This window comes from Plectropomus leopardus, chromosome 10 (assembly GCF_008729295.1).
Source record: "Plectropomus leopardus isolate mb chromosome 10, YSFRI_Pleo_2.0, whole genome shotgun sequence".
Lineage (NCBI taxonomy): Eukaryota > Metazoa > Chordata > Actinopteri > Perciformes > Serranidae > Plectropomus > Plectropomus leopardus.
In genome coordinates this window covers 10,323,665-10,346,857 of record NC_056472.1, presented here as the reverse complement: position 1 = coordinate 10,346,857, position 23,193 = coordinate 10,323,665, and the positions used below count along the sequence as shown (strand labels likewise).

The following is a 23,193-nucleotide window of genomic DNA, read 5'->3' as shown; positions in this document are numbered from 1 at the left end:
CATTACATTTGGGCTATAAGTAATATTTGAACAAACCCATGCATTCTATAAAGATGTGCATTTTTTTTTTAACAATTGCAAAGATCTTAGTTAGAAAATGGAGAATAGAAGAAGTCCCAAGGGTAATAAGGCTCACAATCATAATTATTATCTTTTTACTTTACTTAAGAGATTTCAATGTATTACTGGGCTGGCAGCAGCAGCTCCTCTTATTCAAAGGAGGTAAACCTACTGATTGAAGGCTTTTTCTGTTCAAACACAGCAAACTGGCTAGGTTGGATGGAGTACAGGAATTCTTTAGTTACGGTGCCAATCAGCATCATGTCCAATTGTGCGGCACGAGTTGGATTAACTATAAACCTGCCTGCAAGAATGTGTGGATGTTTTAAAAATGTGATCATTCTGATAAATTTGACTAAAATGGAATGGGGAAACAGTAGAAATTTTATGCTTTCCCAGCCAATTCCCATTCCCAGGGCATCAAATATGGCAGCTTGGTCAGTGGCCATCATGTTTGATTCCAGCACACAAGGCTCCCTGTAGTGTCTGTATGACATTTATGGGGCTTTCAATTAACTCCAATGTAAAACCATTCATGGCAATGATGTAGTACAAAAAAGCAAGAGTGTGCGTGGGCTGAGAGAGGTGGCGGATGGGTCAAACAAACACAGGACTTCCACCCAGGAGACCGCTGTTCCTGTTACATGTGAAATATTGATTTACAAAAACAAAAAAGTCACGACATACATGTCACAAAACAAAAATCACGTCTCGTGATATACTCTTTAACTTACTTGAGTTCCACAACATACATACTTATTTTAACCAAAACTATGATTGTCGTTCTAAATGTTACCAAGTAGAGAGAGTATAGATCGTAATTTGAACATAAAGTAGGTCAAGATACCTACTTTTCCTGTGAACTTGGAAGTTTACTTTGAAAAGACACTGCATGTTATGAGCTGAAGTTGACACACCGCCCCTGACCATCTAAAACTAACGCTAGAGTAGGATACTTAAAATGTACCCAGCTGTGACTGGGCGACAATATGATGTCACAAAGATGTTGGACTTTTACGCTGGACAGATGGTAAATGTTGTTTGGAATGACAATCAAGTTAACAAAATTTGATGTTAACATCATAATGTTTTGCAAACACTAGGTTTTGGTCACCATACCTCATGACTAAAGGTCATTATTCTGCCTCAAGAGGATGTTGGTATGAGACATTCAGAAGATATCTGATGCTGGTTACTGATTAACCTTAAAATATCAATGTCATCTGTTCATCAGTATTCTACGTCAAACTGATGATGGTATTTAGATGTTGTCCTGACATAGAATTTTGGTCACCCGGCATCACAACCTAAATTCAACCAAATATCAACATTGAACAACTGTGAGCTGGGGATAGACCACTGATCAACCTGCCATATTTAAAAGTTGGGAGTGAGAATGTGTTGAGAGTTCACACAGGATATCTTAAGGTTTTGTAATAAGACTCGAAATTCCCAGAACTCACCTCCGCTGGTGTTGTCTGATCTGCTGCTTTTAGGGGCGGGTCTCTCACACTGTGTTCCTGCCCAATTGGCTGAACATCTGATGAGGTCAAAAGAGAGTGAAAATAAACTGTCATTAGAATACGTTTTCCAGCAGAAAAACTGCTGAGAAAACACCTTTACAATGAACTACATTATGATGTGACCGTGGCTTACATAAACAACACATTATGATTCAGTCTTGCTATGGAGTGCTTTGATCCAACACAAACAAAACACCACCTGGAGAGAGAGCACTATGTATATACATGTTGTGTCCATAAACAGTGTGAATTAACATGTTGAATATTCAGTGTAGAAAATTATCAAAAGGATGACAGCGGGACAACAAGTCGTCATCTCATTTGTGTTCCAATGGGATCCGATGGGTGTGATGTATGACCCTTGTTAGAGGAGGTGATATCTAATTTCACACGACTGACGCAGATGGGTCTGTAAAGCATGAGTGATCTGGTGGGTGCGACTGGATGATGACAGAATGAAATTACTCTAAATTACATGCACTCTAAGAATCAGAACATCAGGCTATCAAAAATAAGAATGCAGCCCCATACACAGGGAAATGAATCACGCCCTCGTTGAACGAAATGTCACAGCAGCATGAATTTTAATGGAGAATTGGGAGCAACGGGGAGTTTGATCTCCTTTGGGAGGCGTAAACCATGAAAAGACTAATTCTTTAAGAAATGATGACACTCTCTTAACCTGTGTTGAAGGCACTAAAGATAAACACTGATTACTGATGAGATGTTCAGCCTAGGAAGTTATACGCATATGTGATGCCTGGTCAGTAACGAACATATTCAACTTGCCATCATGCAAAGGTTGCAAATGCACAGACTGAGTACCACATCACACAGACAGTGTCACGTTTTAGTCCCCCACTCGATCTCTGTGTGCTGGGTGACGACTGCATGAGATGAGTGAATGGGTGGCAGTGAGGGGCAGCAAAGGTACAAAGTCGTGCAGCAACTGATAATGTAATAACTGCCACATCAGCTAAAACCTGCTCATAATGTCCTAAACAATGTCAAAATTAAGTACGTTAGTTTAATATAAATAAAAAAAAATGGAAATATTTTTATCTACTTTGCCTAACTGCTGCTACTACCTCCAGTAATAATAATTATATAGATTTAAAAGGAATAGTTTTCCATTTTGTAGGGTAGGCTTTCTTGCCAGCAGTTGGATAAGAGGATCAATATCATTTTCATGTCTGTGCAGTAAATATAAAGCTGCAGTCAGCAGCTGGTTATCTGAGCTTAGCACAAAGACTGGACAAAGGGGGAAACAGCTAGCATGACTCTGTCCAAGGTAACAAAATCTACCAACCATCACTACTAAAGCTCACTAACATATCTCTGAATCCCCCTTTATTTCACCTGTTTACGGCAGGAATATCACGCCATCATGCTACCTCACCATTCTGTATAAAAGGTACAATCAAAGAATGGAGCGACAGAGTTGCTGTACCTAGATGCTGGCAACGGAGGCAGTAATAGCACTGCACTGACGTCTGTGTAAAAAGGACAGGCAGCAGGTAGGACCATGGGCAGGGCCGTGTTCTGCATGCCACCCACCACTGAAGATTTAAAAAGCAGCTACCACCAGTTAGTGGCTAACTTAAAGAGGAAGAACAGCAGTCGGAAATGAAACGAACGCAAAAGAAAAAACAATGACATTTGGGAGCTGGTTACCCTGCGCGAGAAGACGAGATCAGCCGCCATATAACAGGGAAGGTAAATGATTATTATTGCCACATTATGTCATTGTTATAATTTAGAAAGTACTGTCTGACACGTTACCATGTCACAGTAGTTTTTTGTTTCCGTGATGCCGGCATGCTGTCTAAAATCACACACTGAAGAGGCATAATGGCGTTGAAATTTAGTTCTGTGTAAAAATCCAAAGGTGGTATAAAGAAGGGATTTTGTAGAGGCCTTATAGCATAATCTATGTGTAAAAGGGGTTAGAGATTTCCTGCCTAAATAAGGATTACCTAAAAACTTATAACACAAATGTGATGTAATAGCATGGCTTCTAAAAATTTAAATAACAAAGTCAATTTAAGTTAGTAAGTACTATAATTTTACTTGAACTGAATATTATTGCAACAGATAAAATAAAGGAGTGGGAACACATTTCTCCCCTGGTAAAATACAAAGCTGTGAGCATTACTGGTAAAAAAGAGAACAAAAACTCAAAGGACAAGAAAGTGTTTGACAACAACTTTACAAGCTTGCTAATTATTGTAGTTTGCTGTCCTGTTGTCCTTGGGGCCAGCTCAGTGTGACTAAACACATTTCAATCAAAATCAGATAGTAATAATTTACTAAGGACACACTCCGGTCACATTCAAATGACTGGAAATAATTTAAATGAAGACGCAGAGCTGTCCAGAAAGAATGAAATGTGATGATAATCTAGTGAAATAATAATGCCATCATTATGTCTTTCAGTTCACTACTTTATTTTTAACCTATTTTAAATTACTTTTTGACAAGTCATTACTTTATCACACTTATTACATGATAAGTTGCTACAAGGCGTCATTGCGACAAAGAACCCATGTACTGGACTGAGGCTGAAATGGAGCCAGATGGAGTCGGGGTGGGGTGTGGACAAAAAGGGGTGAGTGGGCTCTGAATACAGCTGGAGAGGTGAGAAGGACCTACTTGCAGCGTGGTTTGTTAAGAGCTGTTAATGTGCACATCCCCTCATTCTGACAGAAGTAATCGCAGGGGTTGGCCAGCTCATCACAACGTTGGTTCTTGAACCCTGACGTGCAGCTGCAAAACATTGTGTTGGGAGTGATAAAAGGGCCCAGAGAATGTATATTGTTGAACTGTTTGCTGCTTGATGAATGGAGACTGACAATCTAATCCCTTTCAGCAGCTTCAGTCATAAAATGAGGTAAGTCAATGTTGTGTCTGCATCAAGCAAATTAGCAAAATAAATAATATGAACACAAATCAATTTCACTGCTCACCAAGTGAGAGAGGCATCTGCAAGAGAAGAGTCTGTTACAGTGGTAACACCTCTGAGGTGTGTATTTTGGAGAAATTGCAATAAGAAGACAAATAAAAAAAAAGATTTGTGGTCAGTTGATTACAAAAGAGAAAAAAAAGAAAAGAACACAAAAATAAAACTTTCACATAATTCCAACTGTTTAAGATTTAAAAATACAATCATACATGCTGTATAGAAAATGCTGTATTTTGAGGATTATATCCTACCACAAACACAGAAAACACAAACATAATCATACAGTAATGTTGACAATCAGTCAACGGTCTTTTAACTACCTTGTACTTAAACACAATCACAAGCCTTTGGAATGAACAAAATATGTGTTTATATAGAGAGCCAAAAATGAAACCAGAACTTCCAAGTTATGTTCCAGGGAAAAGAAAAGCTCATTCAAAATCCCCCTTGACATAGGTACCAATACTAATAACATAAAATCCATTCTTGGAAACAGAGCCTTTTATGTTTACATAACGACTGTAGCTTTTTGAAAATAACTGTCTATTAATTCAGTTTTTCTTTATGTCTTGGAATAAAGAAAGTTATCCCCAGAAATATGCTTCATTATAAAAATATTTATAGACAGAACGATAATAGAAATGTTGAATGCAAAATTGCACCTAATAACTAAAACTTGTGCAGGCGGGGAGACTTACTCGGAAGTTACGTGTCATTACCTCAGCTCTCTATAATTTCTTTGCAGTTTGACAAATAATATAGAAAATGTTGCAACTTGTTGAAATGTATCAATGAAGAAAGAGTTTGTGGTATTTCAAAGTGGAGAAATGTTAAAAAGAAAAATCAAAAAGCAACAGAAATTTTAGGTCTTTAAAGTTACTACTCAATGAGGACTTGAATATGAAAATAATAATCCATACAGAGAGAGAGAGCAAATTCCTATGCACCTTACCCAACAGTAACAATGAAACCATATTCTATATTTTAATTTGAGAAGAATATGGGACCTATAAAGTGAGGTGTATTGGATACTGTTTGGCCAGCCTGAAAAGCCATCCTTAAAAAGCAGTCATAGTTGGTCTGGAAAGAATATTATTTAGGAATAGAGTGAGAGAGAAAAGTGACACATAAACAGTATGCCAAGTCAACACACAGTCCAAATCCAGCATCAGAGATAAGTTATACCTCAGATGAAACTACCGTTGTGGTTTTTACTACTGACTGATGCAAGTTTATTGATCCAATGGGGCGACACAGTTGCTGAAGTAAGTGAGATTTTCTGCATTGTAGGAAAAAGGAGCTATTGCATAGTTGAAATGCCTTTCAAGAAGAATATTTAAATATTTCTCAGTGAATAACGTCAAGGGCTTGGATGTTTACCATAGATATCTTGACTCATGCATTTTGAAAATCTCTTTAACCTTTTTCTTAGTATTTAATGCAAGAATTATCTTTGCAATTGAAGAAGTTCTGCCCTGCAAGGTTTTTGCTTTGGGAAGGCCTGATGAAATATGCATTTACTCAGAGTATTAAGGGCAAACATTATGATTTCTTGACACAGACATATCCATCATCTCACATAATCTCTGTTCTTTGCAGCAAATAATAAACCACATTATCAAGATCTGTTAACCTCATCGAATAAGATGGGATCATTTGCATAGAAATTGATTCTATCCCCTGGAATTTCTGAGTGATGACCGCGAATTTCAATTTAACTAGTGTGGACAATGGGCAGTTAAAAAAACCGAGTTTGGCTTTTGAAATGGATTTCCAATTTCCTCCTTGGAGAGATTTTTAAAATAGCACTGCATGTGATTACAGTTGAGGTGGTATTAATCTATGGGCAGCGCTTTGAGTAGTCTCTCACAATAAGTCCCTCGTGTCTGCCAGTCAAGCTTTTGTCTGCTACAAGTTTATGTCGTTGGATTTTATTGCGTGTTCTGCCACTGACACATACCTCAGCTTCTTTTTTTAGAACTTCTAAAACCTACTACTGAAGAGAGTCAGAGAGGCCTGACATCAGCTCTTAACTGCAAGGAGGAACAGTATGATATGTTCAGTATGGCAAGCTTTGAAGGGGCTTTGAAACCATTTTTTATCTGCCTAAAAACCTTAAGCCACAGTGAGGTGTCACACAGCATAAGATGGTGTACTGGCACTCAGCCTCCTGCTGTGCTATGGCCTCCACATAGTGACATCAAACCTTCCCTCAACTTAAGGATTTCTTTTCCAGAGGAAGACATCTATCTTGTTCTCCAAGCAGGGAGATGGTACCCCTTGGTGAATATCAGTGTTGCGTCGAAGGCCGGGCTTTCTGGGGCACAGAGCCAGTATTTGAATGGAAACAGTGAGTGTGAATAATAGTGGAGAACATTTAAAAAAGAAAAACTTCCCACTTTCCTTCACCCATTAAGCAGTGACTTACTGACAGAAAGGCAGGTTGGTGTCGGGGTCCAGGTGACAGGTGCCTCCATTGTAGCAATATCCGTCACACAGCTGACAGCTCGGTGCTATTCTGCCATTTGTGCAACTGGAGGGTGAAGAAATAATGGATGCTAGCGACAAGCAGAAAACTACACAAGAAGCAAAAACGAGACCGTGGTGGATTTGTCAAACACATGCATAATTCATATAAAGCGGGAGAGTTCACCTGGCTTCTAATTCACTGACATTACCAGAACCTTGATTGCTGTAGGGCACGTGGCCCAATAAATTTTTCAGATTTAATCAAATCAATTCATTCAGCCTGGAGCCTGCGGATACACCAACTGAGACCTCAGGAAACACTGTAGAACTAATGCTTCTCCATAAATGCAGAAGACTATATAAAGCCTTGGCGTTACAGCAAAAGGCATGAGGGACAAGAAAAGCAGGCAGATACCAAGCACTCACTTGCAAACCACATCTCCTGTCTCCTCGTTAATGAGGCAAGGAGCGCCGTGGCACCGAAGACACTTGTCCACCTCGCACTTGTTCCCCTCAAACCTGGCAGGGCACACACACTCCACATAGCCGCTACTGGATAGCGTGCAGGCCTTGGAGTTCACACAGTAGTGATGACAGATGTCTGTTCCACAGTCACAGAGAGATAAACAGAGAGGGGGTAGTGTGTAATGAGCAACTGGGAACATAGTTTAAGCTGGTTTGATTGGAATTGTACAGGGCTTTAATGGGACTTAATTATCCACATCAAATGACATCTTAGCCACAGATGAAAACACATCGCCCCTTGGGCATGCAATGGTAGGAAAATACTAATGATGTGCAGTTGAGATTGTTTTCCCACAACCCGTTATAACAAAGCAATGCAAAAGAAAATAAATTATCACTTCCATGCAGAAACACCCAAAGGTTGTTTGATGGGACTATTTTGATTCTGATTATCTGCAAATAGAGGCAAATGTGGTGTTTGTGGAAGGAAAATACTTTAGGGGGTTGTTTTTTGTTCCACACTCTCGGTGTGTGAACTTTGAAATGCTCGGTTCTTTAGATTTTGTGCAGCACAACTGAATTCAGATCAATGCTTTGTTGTGACTGTTCTCGCGGCTAGACTTGAAAGGCTAATGTCAATCATATGGAGGGCGAGTGCATGGCGATAATCGCTTGTTGTGTTTGCTGCCACCGAGTAATGTGTGCAGGACTCACGGTAAAGACAACGGTCCCCGGTATATTCTGCCATACAACGGCACACTGGCTGGTTCCCCTGAGTGACGTCACATGTTCCCCCATTTAAACAGTAGTTGTCACAAATCCTCCTCTCACAGAAAGGCCCTGAGAAACCAACAGGACAGCGACAAGTGGGCTTACCTGGACAAAGACAGGAAAGAAAAGATCATGAAAAAAAAGAGCATGAAAAGACCAAAACCAACAATGTATTGATTGTAGTCTCAAGTGTTGTCTGTGTACCATCAATTAAACACATTAATGCATACGCCTTTGCACTGTGTGGCAGGTTTCATTTAGTCTCTCTCTCACATACACTGTCCTGCTGCGATAAGGACTCTCTAGCACTTATAGCTAAAAATAGTCCCCAACAAATGCACTTCCTGTTGACTAAAGCTACATGACCAAGCTGTTTTGCAAAATGACTGACTGACTCTTTGAAAATGAAATGACAAACTCAAAAACAATCTCACTCCCAAATACAGACACTTAGTCACTGCCCCTACACAAAAAACACTGACACTCTAGGTACTCCAACAGCATCAGTTTTGAATGTTCAGGGATGGCGTGTCATTTTCTGTTTGTTACATGCATTATGACTTTTCAAATAAAGATCAGTTTTCACAAGAAATGTTCAGTTTCCCCTTGTTAAAAGTCTCTGTTCAAACGAAACTTTTTATGTAGGTAAAAAAAAAATCCTTCATTTTAGGCAACAAATACATGTAGTTAGGTTAAGGGAAAAAAGAACATCATAGTTTGGCTTAAAATGAGTTTGAAAGGTTGTTGCTAATGTCAATAGCATAGTATGCTACAAATACTAGCAATCTACATAATTAATAAAATAAGTTGATTAACTTAACCTTTGGTTTTACACAGGTTACATACAGCTGTCTCCTGGCTGAAAGTCTAGAGTTTGTTTGACACATCCTCTGCCACTCCTACCTGCCCTGTGCAGATTTCTTGCCCTTTATACTGCAGCAGTTGCTTATAGCCCCCCCAAAAAGCCAATGCCCACTATGTCTGACATGGTTGCTAAAGGGTGTCTCAGTGCGACAGTATCTGACACTCAGGGCCACTGACCAAATGCTGGTATTTGAGAAGTTGGAAGTGAGACCAAGTTGCATTCTCATGACCCATTTAAAAAAAATAAATAAATAAAAATTTCTAGAATTGATATTAGCTTAAATGATTATACTTATATTGGACTAAACTATCCAGCACTTTACAGTTTCTGCTCAGCTCCAGTGCACAATTGGCTGTCAATCTGTCAATCATACATTGTATGAAAATTATACTCCCACAGCCACCTGGACAGTTACTAAATAGAAGCAGTAAAAAGCATCCAGTTTTTCAATGAAATAAGGCAGATTCGTCCACCCATCCATCATTTTTCGACATATATTCATGTATGGGTCAAGGTTGCTGCAGATTGGCACCTATGGAGAGCAGCTAAGGTGCCCTTAGTCTCAGTTCTGTCCTCGAAGTCCATCTAGGGGATCCCAAGTCGTTCACAGGCCAGACATAATATGCATATAATTCCTCCAGCGTGTTCTGGGTCTGCCCACGGTTTTCTTCCTTGTCAGACATGTCTGGAATATCTCTAACAAGGAGGCGTTCAAGAAGCATCCTAATCAGATGTTCAAGGGACCTCAAGTGGCTTCATGAGGAATCAGTGGTTCTACTTATTCTTTTTTAAAATACATTTTAGAAATTTCTTTAGAAGTTTTTCTATATTTTTCACCTCTCACATATTCATATACTGCACACTTGAGAGGAAAAGCCAACCCTTTACCAGCAAGGGCACCTCCAAATTTATACAACCCTCATTATTGTGAATCAGAACTAGTAACATCTCTCAAGTGATTGGCAGTCCAGCAATTTGACTGGTCTAAAAAATATTTTATGGTCACATATGATTTATTTATGAATACTCTTTCCCTGCTTTTTAAATTTGCACCCATAGGCCAAAGGTTTTACAATCAAGGTTTCAGCGGTGACCCCAGACACCCTGCAAAAGCTTGCTCCCTCTTCTTGTATAAGACATCAGAACTTGGTGTCTCTGATGTCTGCTGCATGTACACTCTTCTTCTAGCTCTGTTTTGGTCCTCACCAACTCCTGAAGGAAGGTGCCAATGTTCACCCAAATGGTTCTCATTCCAAAGTCAACAAATACTGCCACTTGTTTATATCATCAGTTTATAACCTTGCGGAATAGCGTCAGTTTGAAGCGCTGCTGGTCAGCAACATAACTTAAGGAGCTGGAAGTAAGTATAGAGCAAGCTGGAGGGGTGATGTATTCACCCTTGAGTCTGGTGTTTGCTTCCTGTATGAATGAAAAGCCAAAACTGTAGGGTTTTTTTTAACACAACCACATGCATTGGTTGCACAAGGAAATAAAAAAAAAAAAAAAATAGTAAAAAAAAAAAAAATAATAATAATAAAAAAATAATATAAAAAGATTGTGCATCTGGTGATTAGAAAGTGTACATTTCCCAGAAATGTATTTTGAAAAGATGTAATGCATGCAACAGGCATAAATTGACACGGCGTCCAAGAACGTCAACAACAGACGCAGCCAGCATACTTAGTGCATCATTATGTAGATGTCAAAAGTCAGCAGAACACGGGGCAATATGTGATGAGTCGAGTCAGAATATGTTGGTTTACCCGCTAATTAACTTAGTCTGTGTGCCATCTGTTGCTGGGCTGGTAGTATGCAGAGGACTTATTAGAGCTTTGTTGCTGAATACAGCTTTATGCTGTGGCTGAAAATAAAGTTGATAAAAGTGGCAAGAGTGAACCAAAAAAGAGTTAAGTAAAAACCAAAACAATGTGCTGCAATGCTGCATAGAGCTGAGGAGTCATTACTGCCAATATAAAAGTATTGATTAGCAGTTTTAATGTCACAGCGCTCATGCCTACTGGTGAAAGACTGATACAGGTCATATAGAGCTTTAGCTTCAGGCTCAGCTCCTCAATAACCACAAAGGTCAGAAACAAAATCTAGCTGCAGCAGAAACCTTTCTCTCATCTCATGCTCCATTTTAGACGCTGAGATAGAAGTAGAAATGCAAACCACAAGCATGTGCCACAGGCACACTTACGTGTGTCCCACTTATTTCTGCAGTTTTGGCGACCATAGTGCTAAGCACTATAGAAAATCTACTTTGATAAAAGCTTTGTGCTGCACCCCACTGTTTAAGTGAAATTGGTGTGATTGTTAAGAGTGACACATTATCAGTCGGTAGAAACGCTTCAATCAAATCAGCTTGTCATATTCCCTCCAAAACCAGAGCACTCCACGCCTTCTGTAACTCATGCTTTCATAATGGACAGAAGTATCAAGGCTGGTTTAAGGCAGGTTCAGAAAACACAACAATTGTCACTACCCAGGCGCGACTGCTTGCATAGTATACAACCACGTTGCCATGGATACAGGTCCTTCCATGTAGGTCACACTACACTACTTGGTAATTTCACACTCTGCAACTCTGTGGCTGGGATAATCTGGGTTTGAAATGTCCAAAAGACAATCATTCTGCCTCCAGTCACCTCTCTGTTAACTCAGTGGCTGCTGGGGTTTTAAGCTCTCTAAACAGGCTATGCTTTTAAAGCTATTAATCGCTATTATGCTCCCCCTTTTATTCTGTCTTATATATAATGTTACAATTTCAGATTTTTGTACAAAAGCCAATGTTTTAAATAATGGAGTTCATTTACATAATGCAAAAGTGATTATTGAGAGCAAAAACTTCAAGCTTCAGATAGTCCTGAACACTCTGTTTCCAAAACGTTTTTTTTCCAACTTCGGGACAAGCTGACGTGTGCTCACGATGGATTTTTTTTTTTTATGGTAATCTGTTTTAGGCACGCTACTGCAAGTGTTTACCAAGCAGCAGCCTCCAGGTATGAAAAATGAAGCCAATGTGGAGGTGCCAAGATCTGTAGTTGTCTGGCTCCAAAAACATGGCAATCCCCATGGACACCCATTTTAAAATGCCCAACTTTACAGCAGAAATAAACATGTTTACAGCCTGGAAAAAATCATGATTTTGGTCCCTTTAGTTAATTTTTCCAATCCTTTAAGCCTTTTTTATGCATAATTAAATGTGTGGAAGTTTGGAGTCACAATCACAATCAACCAGTTAATAGGTGTAGTTGTAGCTGTTGCTATTTCAGTGTGTTTTCACTACTGGTTGACCAAAAGTCTTGTTCAGCATTTGGTTATAGGAGTCAGACATGTCCAGTAAGTAGGCTACACTATGTCTAATGGTTTTAAGCCTGCAACCAAAAACTTGCATTGGCATGAGTGTTATCACAGTTAACCATAGCTGTAAATGCACCACGCTGACCGAGCTAGCTTTAGTCTTTGGGTAATCTCCACCCTAAAAAAATCCAAGATGACCTCAGCCAAAAGGCCAAAATCAAGGCTTCAAAATACCAGTCCAACTGTTTTTACATAGCCTTCACTGCTATATGCAGCTACATGCTAATATCAGGGCAACTGCTGAAGATGGTGCACAGATGCTGAGATGTGAAAGACTCAGAATCTCTGACCAATAAGAGAAGACTGGGCTTTTTTGTGAGGAGTTGCTTGAAAACAAACAGACTAAAAGAGAACATCTCAAACTGAGGGTGAATACAGATGTTGCTGCACAGACAGTATGAGTAAATAAAACGTTTTTAGAACATTAAAGCATGCAAAAATGTACGTGGGGTTTCTATTGTAACAACAATGAACCTTAAAGCATTATAATATTACTCTTAATCCAAAAAAGACAAAAATGAAGCTGAAGGAGCAATTTAGCAGATGAATAATGGAGGTTTTCCTGGTCCAGCAAATGTTATATCAGTGCCATCTTTTTCTACAAACAGTGGGCACATAGACTACCATACATTCCACACAGATGGGCCATGTGGAGAGTTTAAAGTCCATGGATTACATCTGTATCATCACTATCTCCCATCAGATGCAGTAGAAGACACTAATAGGCTTCATGTCATATCTGGTTACCTGACAAGGTTTCGTAACCTCATTTGTTCTTAGTTGACATCACTGCTAAAATAAAGGGATGAACTAGAAAGACACAGGACCATCTGTTTTCACTTTTTTTTCTAGAATAAAATAATTACTGTTATCTACAGCAGGGCTGGTGGCTTTGGCATGTTTTTAAAGCCCCTACTGTCAGCAACAATAAAATGTAAAATGGCAAAATGTTATGACTATGAGGACTTTTGCTCTGTATTTACTTTCATACATGGGTTTTTCTATGATTAATAATTTTCTGAACATCCATTATTGTCATAAAAGCATTGCAAAATGAGAACTGTTGTTTGTCTTTGGTTAAAGTGTCTTTTGTTGCCAAAAGTTCCATTAAGAGTGTAAACCAGTTAAAGGGACTGACACCTTGTGTTTTTATAGATAAAACTGGATTATTTCCATCCTCTAATTGATTGTGAAGTTGCCGTCAGCCCCTTTTTTTAATCACCAAAGCAGCGACTTTAAGAAACCCTGTTTGACTATATCCGCTGCCTTGCTCATCTTTGGTTGCTCATTTAGAGCAATTCTTTTACCTCAAGGACATGTGGTCAGTGCAGCAAGACCCTATAAGAAAAAAACAAATTGCCAAACATGAATGAAACAAAAGGCACTGTGTTCCCAGCAGCACCACACATATCACAACACTTTCATTTCCCTCTCAGCTGTCCACCATAAACAGAAATACAATTCATCATCTAGTGTAGCATGTTGGACTACATCTACTGAGCTGGTAAATGAAGACCAAATAAGACCGATTGTCACCAATAGAAGCCCTGCCCTTCACTTATTCAGTCCTGAAGCCCCCCCAGCAGTGATCCCACGGCAAGTTAAATGATTCTTCTGCTATCTTGACAGACAGACTCCATTTTGTTTAATGAGCAGCAGTGATTATCCTGGCTTCTGTTTATGTCACGTACAGCTGTTTAAAGAATCTAAACAAAAACAGGGGAAACAAGATAACATGGATTAAAAAAAAAATCTCTTTACTTTCTGCTGGGTGAACATATAATCCAAAGGCTAAAGAAAAATTAAGCAAAGCTTCAGGAGGGAGTGAAACCTGGTCTATTTGAAGGAATAAACATTTAATCAAAGCCATTTGCATAAAAAAATCAAAAGCCCACATTTTTATCTCTCCAACTTTGGCAGAACGACTGTGACTCACATAATCATACTGCTTGGTTTCTAAGTTTATTTACTGGATGTCATTCAAATGAAAGCATCTTTAATAAATTCAAAACCACCACTTGAATAAGGCTCTGCCATTATCAAACATTTATGTGGGAACACAAACCATACTTTTTGCATCAAGGCAATTGCTCTGGTGAATCTTTTTCTTTTCATGACAAATGGAAATGAAGATGTTGTGGGTAATTGCTATGATAATAAGATGATGTACAGCCTTGTAAATCAATGATAGCATTTTTAATAGGGCTGTACATCCTGATTCAATTCTGCAGTCGACATCTCAGCATCACACTCATCCACTAAATTGTGGGTTAGAACAGTTTGTTCCAGAAACCATGAAAGCATGAAAGAAGACCTTGACATGGAAGAAGGTTGATATTTGAGGCTTGTTCGACAGGAGCGTCAATGACAAAAACTGCTCAACTGGCAGCTGTAATGTGGCAAATGTGAGCTGGAGTGAGAAAGGCGTGGAAGTTTAGAGGAAGACAAATGTGGTTGAATGCCATTATGCGCTGGGTCAGTGTGCAGGAGGAAATGGGCGGGCAACTCTGAATTGAAAATGTCTGTCTGTGGTAGCGTTTTCTCAGCAAGTCTGCCCAGAGGTGAATATTAAAGATTACAACACATGAACCATCTTTTCATACATAGTGGATGCTTCGATTTTAGTGAGGAGAATATCACAAATACCGTAAAGCTTCAATTAATGGCAGGGGCTATTATTTACTTAAATCACTGAACTCAATAGGTTTATATTTGGGATTGGCATTGGGAGGGGTTTTTATTTTCTTTCACATAAAACTGCTGCTCAGCAAAAATGGAAATATAATCAAATTGTTTATTTAAACCTCTTTTTTTGGATCTCTGTTGTTAAACTCTGCTGGTATTACTGTCTTCTTTGGTGCTCATGGTTTCAGTTAAATGAACTGAATGAGTAGCTGTAGAGAATCTGACACTATCTCTAGCGTCAGATTCTCTCTTCCCCATCTTAAAATAACCACAAGTGTTTCCATATTCACAAAAGTTGAAACATTTATATTGGTGTGCAATCTAAGCAGCCAACTAACATTAACTTCAGCAGGTAGCCAAGACATTTCTATAAAAATAAACCCCATGGTGAGTGCAGCTTTAATTGAGACAGGTGTGTATTTGTCAAAATATGTAGCCACACCTAGGTAGTAAATGGGACTGGGCTTTTAATTGGGGCAGGCTATCATCTGAAGTTTTACTGTATGTCAACATAGAGATGAAACAACAGGGTGGACACAAAGACAGCAACACCTGTGAAATATACTGCAGTTGCAGGTAGGAATCAGGCTGCAGATGCTTTTCGACAATATATTTCTAAAGTAGACTTACCCAGGGGTGAGCCCATGCAGGTGCCTCCGTTTAGGCAGTAGTCTGTACAGTGGTTGACCTCACAGCGCTCCCCTGAAAAGTCAGGCCAACAGTAGCACCTCCAGTCTCCTTTCTCATTGGCTAAGCAGCGGCCTCCATTCTCGCAGGGAGGACGGCACAGTTCACCTTCACAACAACAAAGCCCATACTGATTACTGTGCAACACCAGTTCTATGCTGCTATTGTCAGACAGTAACAACTGGAGGAGGTGGCTTTGTTCAACTATGGATGTCTGTTCAGATTTGATGTTGGTGCTTCATTTTGACAAGCTTCCATAATGATCAGACCTAGTTCACACATGCATGGGTGTTTTTTGAAATCTGGATTTCTCCCTTATCTGATCCAAAAAGTAAAAAAATCCCATCCACACAAGCACCATTTAAAAAATCTCTGTCCAAATGAAAACAAACTGATACAATTGAAGTGTTATCAAGAGCATACCCTAATAACAGAAAACTCCCTGGAGCAGTGACCTCCATAGCGCAGTCTGACACCCTTGATATCCAATACAGGTGAGGTGATAGTACATGTATGTGTAAACATGTGAAAACACCTGTTAGTAAGTTTAGAACCAGCACTTTTTTGGCTACGTCCACCACTGCACAAAATGTTGCCTCACTTGTGACGCCTCATAAAGGAGATTATTGTGCACACACTGGTTTAACAGACCAAAAAATATGGTTTACACAGTTTCTGAAAATCTTCCCCCTGGAGGGAAAGATCCAATTTTCAGTGTCCTAAAATGCAATTTGTGTATATGGCAGACTATAAGAGGTTAAAATGATAGAAAAAGTTTTCAAATATACCTACATACATGGACCAGACCTAGGAGTGTCAAGTGTATATCAAATTATCTTGTGTGTTGAATATTGTTTCTACTGTCACAGTGTGAGCAAGGGTTTCCATTAGAACTGCACAATATATGTATATATGTATATATATTTAATTGTCATCACGATATCAACTTGTGTGATAAACACATTGTAAAACTCAGCAATATTGCACTTTAAATACTGCAGCAACATGTTAAATCATATTCTATCTATAGGTACTATTTTGTCTGATATGTGCCATTAAGGTAGTGGTGGAAAGTAAATACATGCATTTACTGTACTGTACAGTATTGTACTTAAGTACAATTTTGACATGTACAGAAGTATTTCCATATGCTATTTCATACTTCTACTCATTTTGTAGGCAAATATTGTACTTTTTTTCTACCACATTTATTTTAAAGCTTTAGTTACTAGATACTTTGCAGATTCAGTTTATTAATACAAAATATTAATAAACATAGAAACTATAATGTATTGAGCCATTCGGCACTATATAAAGCAATTAAAATTAGCTTTACCTTTGCCAACTGCAGCATTAAAAGTGATGGATACGTTAATGAATCAATAATTATAATCAAGTAATGTAATATATATGATTCTGAAATTTGCCATTCTGCATAATGAATACTTTTACTTTTGATACTTTAAGATTATTTTGATGCTAATACTTTAGTACTTTACTAGAGAGCTTAAATGCAGAACTTTTACTGTAACAGAATATTTCTTGGCTGCAGTATTGCTACTTCTATTTAGGTAAATGATCTAAATACTTTATTCACCATCTGATTAGTCAGAATCTGCATTGAGGTTTATTAGGTTAGCGCAGCCTTAGTGCTCTGTATGGTTGAAGGAGTAGAGTGTGACAAGATGAGTGCAGACAAAAGCACAAATGCCCGAGTAGAATTGGTACCTGAAAAAATTAGCTTGTCAGCCATGTGGTGATATTTGGCTGAAACATTAAAATTGCTGCACAAGTTTAAGTACTCTGCAACTCAAAAATTGGGTACACTTTAATATCTATTTAATCATTTGCTGCATTGCCACAATATTCAATGTTTTTGCATATTTTCCTCATATCGTGCAGCTGTTGTTTCCAGCCACAAGCCACACCGCACCAAAAATCATAACCGCTGCCTACAGATCATCTTAACTATATGGCATGAGGATGTGAGAGTAGGCCTACCTGAGATGATGGTGTCACTACAGGTGCCATTGACCAGTACCTTCCCCTCTGGACAAGAACATCTGGCACCCGTTGGGTTGAGCAGACACATGAAATCACACGACATTCTCAGGCATGGATTTGACGCTGTGAAGAAAGTAAGAAAACAAAAAGAACCCGACAGATGATCTGTCAGTCTGGCCTGAGATGAAAAAGACCTGTTTGTTTGTGTAAAAAGTGTGGGTTTTTTTTTCATTCTCAGAGTAAAGCTATTTATTTCAAGTGTTTTAATTTCTGTTTTGAAGAGTGTTATTTTCTTGAAGCCCAAGGAGGCACAAGGCTAAAGCGTATGAATAACTTCACACAGGCCCCCGTCTCCAGATTGAATAATCAAGGATTGTGGAACGTGTTAAGAATTTCCCGTTGTCTAATTGATTAGCGGCACTTTGAAGTGCTGTTCTCACTGCCGCCCACAGTTGGTACACAAAATCATGTAAACATCTTATAAAAAAGTACTTTGAATTAATCAAAAGTACAAACACTTTCACAAAGGTGGGTTGTTTTAGGTTCAATACAGTGTCTCTGTGAGCCATGAAAGAGGCCAGTTGCGTCCAAACTGCAGATGCATTACACAAAAAAAATGGTTTAAAAAAAATGCTAATGGATCTGCTACTGTAATTTAGATATATTTAGAGGTAAAGTAATTTGTGGATGATGTTATATACTTATGTCAACCCGCCTTATGTCTCTGACAAGTCATTAATGGTTACACAGTATACAGTATATAATAAAGATAATCACTGCTCTCATTTCTTACACAAGCAGTGAAGGGATGAAAGCCCTGAACAAATCTAGATGGATGTTAGGGTGTTGCTGAAGATATCAGGCCGTCATGTCATTGCTTTTTGCAGGCTGTGCACATCCTCTGCCCACAGACTTCACAGCACACACACTACACGGCTGGCCTAATGAGTCTCTGGGGAATGGAACAGCTGCCCTTTAAGTGAAAAACTGACCAAGACTGAGCTGTCTGATGTTCTATACCCATTAACACCAGAGATGGAACAAATAACTGAAGCCGGTCTACTACATGAAGGAAGTGAGAGGACATGGTATGTATTGATTGAATGCGTCTCGGGAGACAGATGGGGGATTTTTATGGCGCACACCTGAAACAGTAATATGGCTCAAAGAGAGATTCAATTAACCTTAATTTTGACAGCGCATGTACGGTATTTTTAAAATATATTATTAAACCAAGAGGTATAGTTTAAATAAATGCAATGCATTTTTATACAGTTTATACAACATTTTTTTTTTTTAATTCTTCATTCTTCATACACCTATACACCGTAACTATATCATATGTTAACTACACAATACAGGGGATTGCCTCATAAGCTATATTTAGTGTGGGATAAACTGCAGTTCTCTCTCATACCCGTTTTCCACCAAATTAGCTCCACTTCTTCAACTGATTTGTGTCAGGATTATTTTAACCTTGGTGCTCATTCACAAACCAGGATTGTGCTTGCAGTTTTAATCAGAACTATTGTTATAAATGATACATCAATTGTGGATAGTGTTGTACAATGGTAGTAAACAGTAGAAGCAAGACGGCATATCGTATTGATTACCTGCAAACTTTTTGCTGATATTACAGTCATTTTTTATAGTCATATTTTTTTTTTCCAGCTGGTAACCATCTATTCAGGTTCAGAGCCAATTTATTTTTGGTCAAAATGCTCTGGAGTGTACAAAATTAGAACGGCAATGGAACCTGTTGCATGCTGGTGGAACTGGATTTGAGTTTGTTCTGGCCTACATGGTCTTTCCTCACATTATGGCATTCCTCAAATTACCATTTGTACATAAATGAATCACCCTATGTTACATTTGCATGTAATTTGTGAAGAAAATGTTTCTCTGCTGAACAAATGGTGGCGCTCTGTGGAACAAATGATCCAAAAACTGAGAAACTTCTTGAGAAATTGAAGTCTTGGGGGTTTGTGCTGAACAACAACAAAAATATATCAAACCATCTATGAACACAGTAACTTAACATGTTTAGTATAATCCAGATCTCATTTAACCAGTCGTATGCGCAGTACAAACAGACAGCACTTTCTGACAAAAGGAACTGAACTAAAAGCTAAGCTGAGCAAATGACTGGATAAATGGGACCTGAATTATACTGTACAAGTTGTGTGCGTTTTTAAAAATATATCATGATATAGTTTTGCTTTTGTTGAATGCAGACCCTTTCAGTTAATCAAAAACCATCCCTGTTTTAGGGATTTGTAGTTCACTGAAAGCCTGTGAGAAAAGTACAAGTTTTTTTTATGAATCTCGGGGTGAGTGATTGATATCAAAGTGGTCTCAGAGTGTGAAATACTTCTTTAAAATTCTCATTTTTTCAACAGCAAAAAAGCCTTTTTTGTACTTTTTATCTAGGTATAGCTCACTCTATTTTTCTATTTTTGCATTTTTCATATGCAACTTGAATCCTAACATCCACAATGGCCCTTAATCCACACAGAGCCATTGCAACCAGAGGCCATTGAGTCAATGAATCCTACATTAGTTTACTGTTTACAATAACCTTCAACAAACCCTTTAAACGACCCTTGTACAGGCTTTGAAAGGCTGTTATGTACACACTTCAGTGAAAAACCATCATACATACAATAATGTTCCATGGCTTTCTTCGGCAGTGAGTTATTGCTGTATACTGCATCATTATTTGTTCTTTTGACAGTGATGCTTGATGGATCACTGCTGCATTCAGTCCAATATATGTGGCTGGCTTCAAGGTTGAATATGACATGTATGCCTGTTTTGTTCATTGATTACTGATGAATACAGCCTTCAGGTCAGCGTATAAATAAACTTCACAGGCACTCTCTAAAAGAAGAATTTTTCACATTTTCACATTTTACTTAAACCACGTCTGAGAAATATCAATGGCGACATAACTCTGCCTTAAATTGAAACAAAGTAAGCAGTTAACAAAACAGGTATTTGCAAGAAAATAAAAAGTGAAACTAATCTTAAAAATAATAACAAAGAAACATACTGTAGGATCCAAATCTAACTTAAATCAATTTAAAAAAGTAAAACAATACCCTGTCAGGAGCCATCATGATTATGTAAATCTCTTTTATTCCTCTCTCTAATTTTCCACAATAAAAAATATACATTTAGCATGAATCATTATTAGTTAAAAGAAACTGACTGTCAAGACAACTTACCATCTTGCTGTTTGTAACGATGAGAGATCAAGACATTAGTGGCCTTCTCCATCCCCAAATTGAGAAATTCCACCGATTGTTTGCCATACTTGTGAATCTTGAATACCTCGTGTTTCAGTCCAGTTCCGTAGATGTAGTCTTCAAATACATCAATTCTGTATGGCTGAGAAATCCCTGTAAATCCAGCAAACAAAACAGAAAACATGAAATAACCCTTTCAGAACACTCCCAGCCTTGGTATAATCTAAGTTGTTATCCTGTGGCAGACACAAGGAAAAGAACGTGCAGTGTGGGCAGACTGTTCTCAACAAACATTGTTTTGAAGCTTACCCTTCTGAGACACACAAGCAGTGCTATTGCTATTATTTGATAAAAAGTTGAGGAGAGCAAAAGTGCAGCAAAAATGTCATGTATTTGAAAGAAGAAGTTGTGCTTTGTTCTCCTGTTGTCTTTACCGTGTCTGTCACTGATTGACACAAGAGGGTCCGAGCCATCCAATCTCACGCTCCCTATCTGTGAGAGCTCGGGATCTGCCCAGTATAATCGCTGGTTGAAATAATCAATGGCCAGCCCTGTGGGAGGATAAAGAAAAGAGATTTATTTACCTGACAAATTACACAAGGATCATCACAGAATCCCTGAATGCAGGAAACCCTCAGGTCAGCATACGTATGTAGCAGAGGAACAAGATGTAGAGACAGCATTTTTCTTGTTTCTATCTCCCTCTGGCTGTTTGCATTCAACGTATGTTTTTTTGTGTCAAAACAACCAGAAGGTATATACTATCTCGGCATGCTTACATTACAGTTTCAAATCAGTGACTCACTTTTACTTTCTCCCAAAAGTCTGACTGGATAATTGAGCACCTTGCCGGGGTGTTTAAATAGGTTTGCGTTTTTCCGCAGATGATGAATTCCTCTTTCCGTGACCAAGACAGAACGTGGGTCCCTTGAATTAAAGGAGGCCAAAGCAGCTCTTCAAAACTAGATCAGCACTAAGTGTCTCCCTATAGACACACCAACAAATTCCAAGTGGCTGTAAAGCATTCCTTATATATTTTAAAGCTTTGACTTTAAAGCGACTGCACTGGCTGTACAATATTAAACACACAGTGTATATGTGGTGTGTTTGAAATTCACCACGGCTTCACAATAGTATATGGGTCATAACATATTCCACACAGTGGACCTGATGGCTGTTGTTCCTATGGGTATCCATCTGGCACTATAAACCAATACCTCTAACGTCATTTAATGAGATATATAATTAAAAAGCAGGTTGCATCTTTCTGTGGCATTTCTTTGGTTGAAAGCATGAACTTGCTCTCATGGATGCAGTGTTAGCTAATTAGATTGTCAGCCAATTTAACATCTTACAGCGCTTTGTATATTCAGTGGCTTGTTATGATTTATGGGGATGTGCATGCAGTGCATCAAATGTATCACAGAGGTTACCATGGTTTCATTACTTCCTCTGCTGTGCTTGTTATGGAAGGACACACTGGCTGTGAATGACAATTCTGTTTCTGTGGTATAGACATATACTGTATATATGTTGGAATTGTTCCTACTTGCACAAATGAAGAATTTCAATATAGTGGGCAATAATTCTGTAAAATGCAGGTTCCAGTTTTTTTTTAAGACAATTTAACAAACTTGAGGAATGAAGTATTGATCCACACTGAACCAGTTAAACATGACAAAACAGTTTCAGTCTGAAGCAAACAAAATGTTCCTGTTAATGGCATGCATTTATGTTATTTATTTTTCATTTTTCTCTTAAAGGTACACAATGCAGGATTTGTTGACCACTGTTTGTAAAGAATATCACCAGAGAAAGTGAAGGTGAATCTTAGATCCACTCTTGTTCACTATCTGTGCTTCTCAAAGTCAAGGACACTTCCTTGGTAGTATGTGTCCTTTCATCTTGGGTCCTACAGAGGCTAGGAGAGACTCCTTTCTAGCATTTGGTGAACACGCATTGGAACAAGCCAGTAAGTGCCCACACGTGCATCATAGAGGAGGCCCTGCCTTCAATTCAGGCAAATCGTGCAATGATGAATGATGGGTTCTTCATGCCTGCTGAGGATACACACATGTATACTTAATAATG

At 38.6% G+C, this 23,193-nt stretch overlaps 1 protein-coding gene across 1 annotated transcript in view; it reads right to left on the bottom strand.

Annotated features, from left to right (window-relative positions):
• Nucleotides 1-23,193, bottom strand: part of lrp1bb (low density lipoprotein receptor-related protein 1Bb) — a 393,508-nt gene that overhangs the window by 5,205 nt on the left and 365,110 nt on the right. The window contains exons 86-94 of the mRNA XM_042494695.1: nt 21,537-21,653; nt 21,082-21,255; nt 17,852-17,977; nt 15,794-15,958; nt 8,194-8,355; nt 7,441-7,615; nt 6,974-7,078; nt 4,236-4,349; nt 1,524-1,600 (exon numbers count right to left, since the gene is read on the bottom strand). Of these exons, the coding sequence (XP_042350629.1) occupies nt 1,524-1,600; nt 4,236-4,349; nt 6,974-7,078; nt 7,441-7,615; nt 8,194-8,355; nt 15,794-15,958; nt 17,852-17,977; nt 21,082-21,255; nt 21,537-21,653 (1,215 nt within the window). The remainder of the gene's footprint in view (nt 1-1,523; nt 1,601-4,235; nt 4,350-6,973; nt 7,079-7,440; nt 7,616-8,193; nt 8,356-15,793; nt 15,959-17,851; nt 17,978-21,081; nt 21,256-21,536; nt 21,654-23,193) is intronic.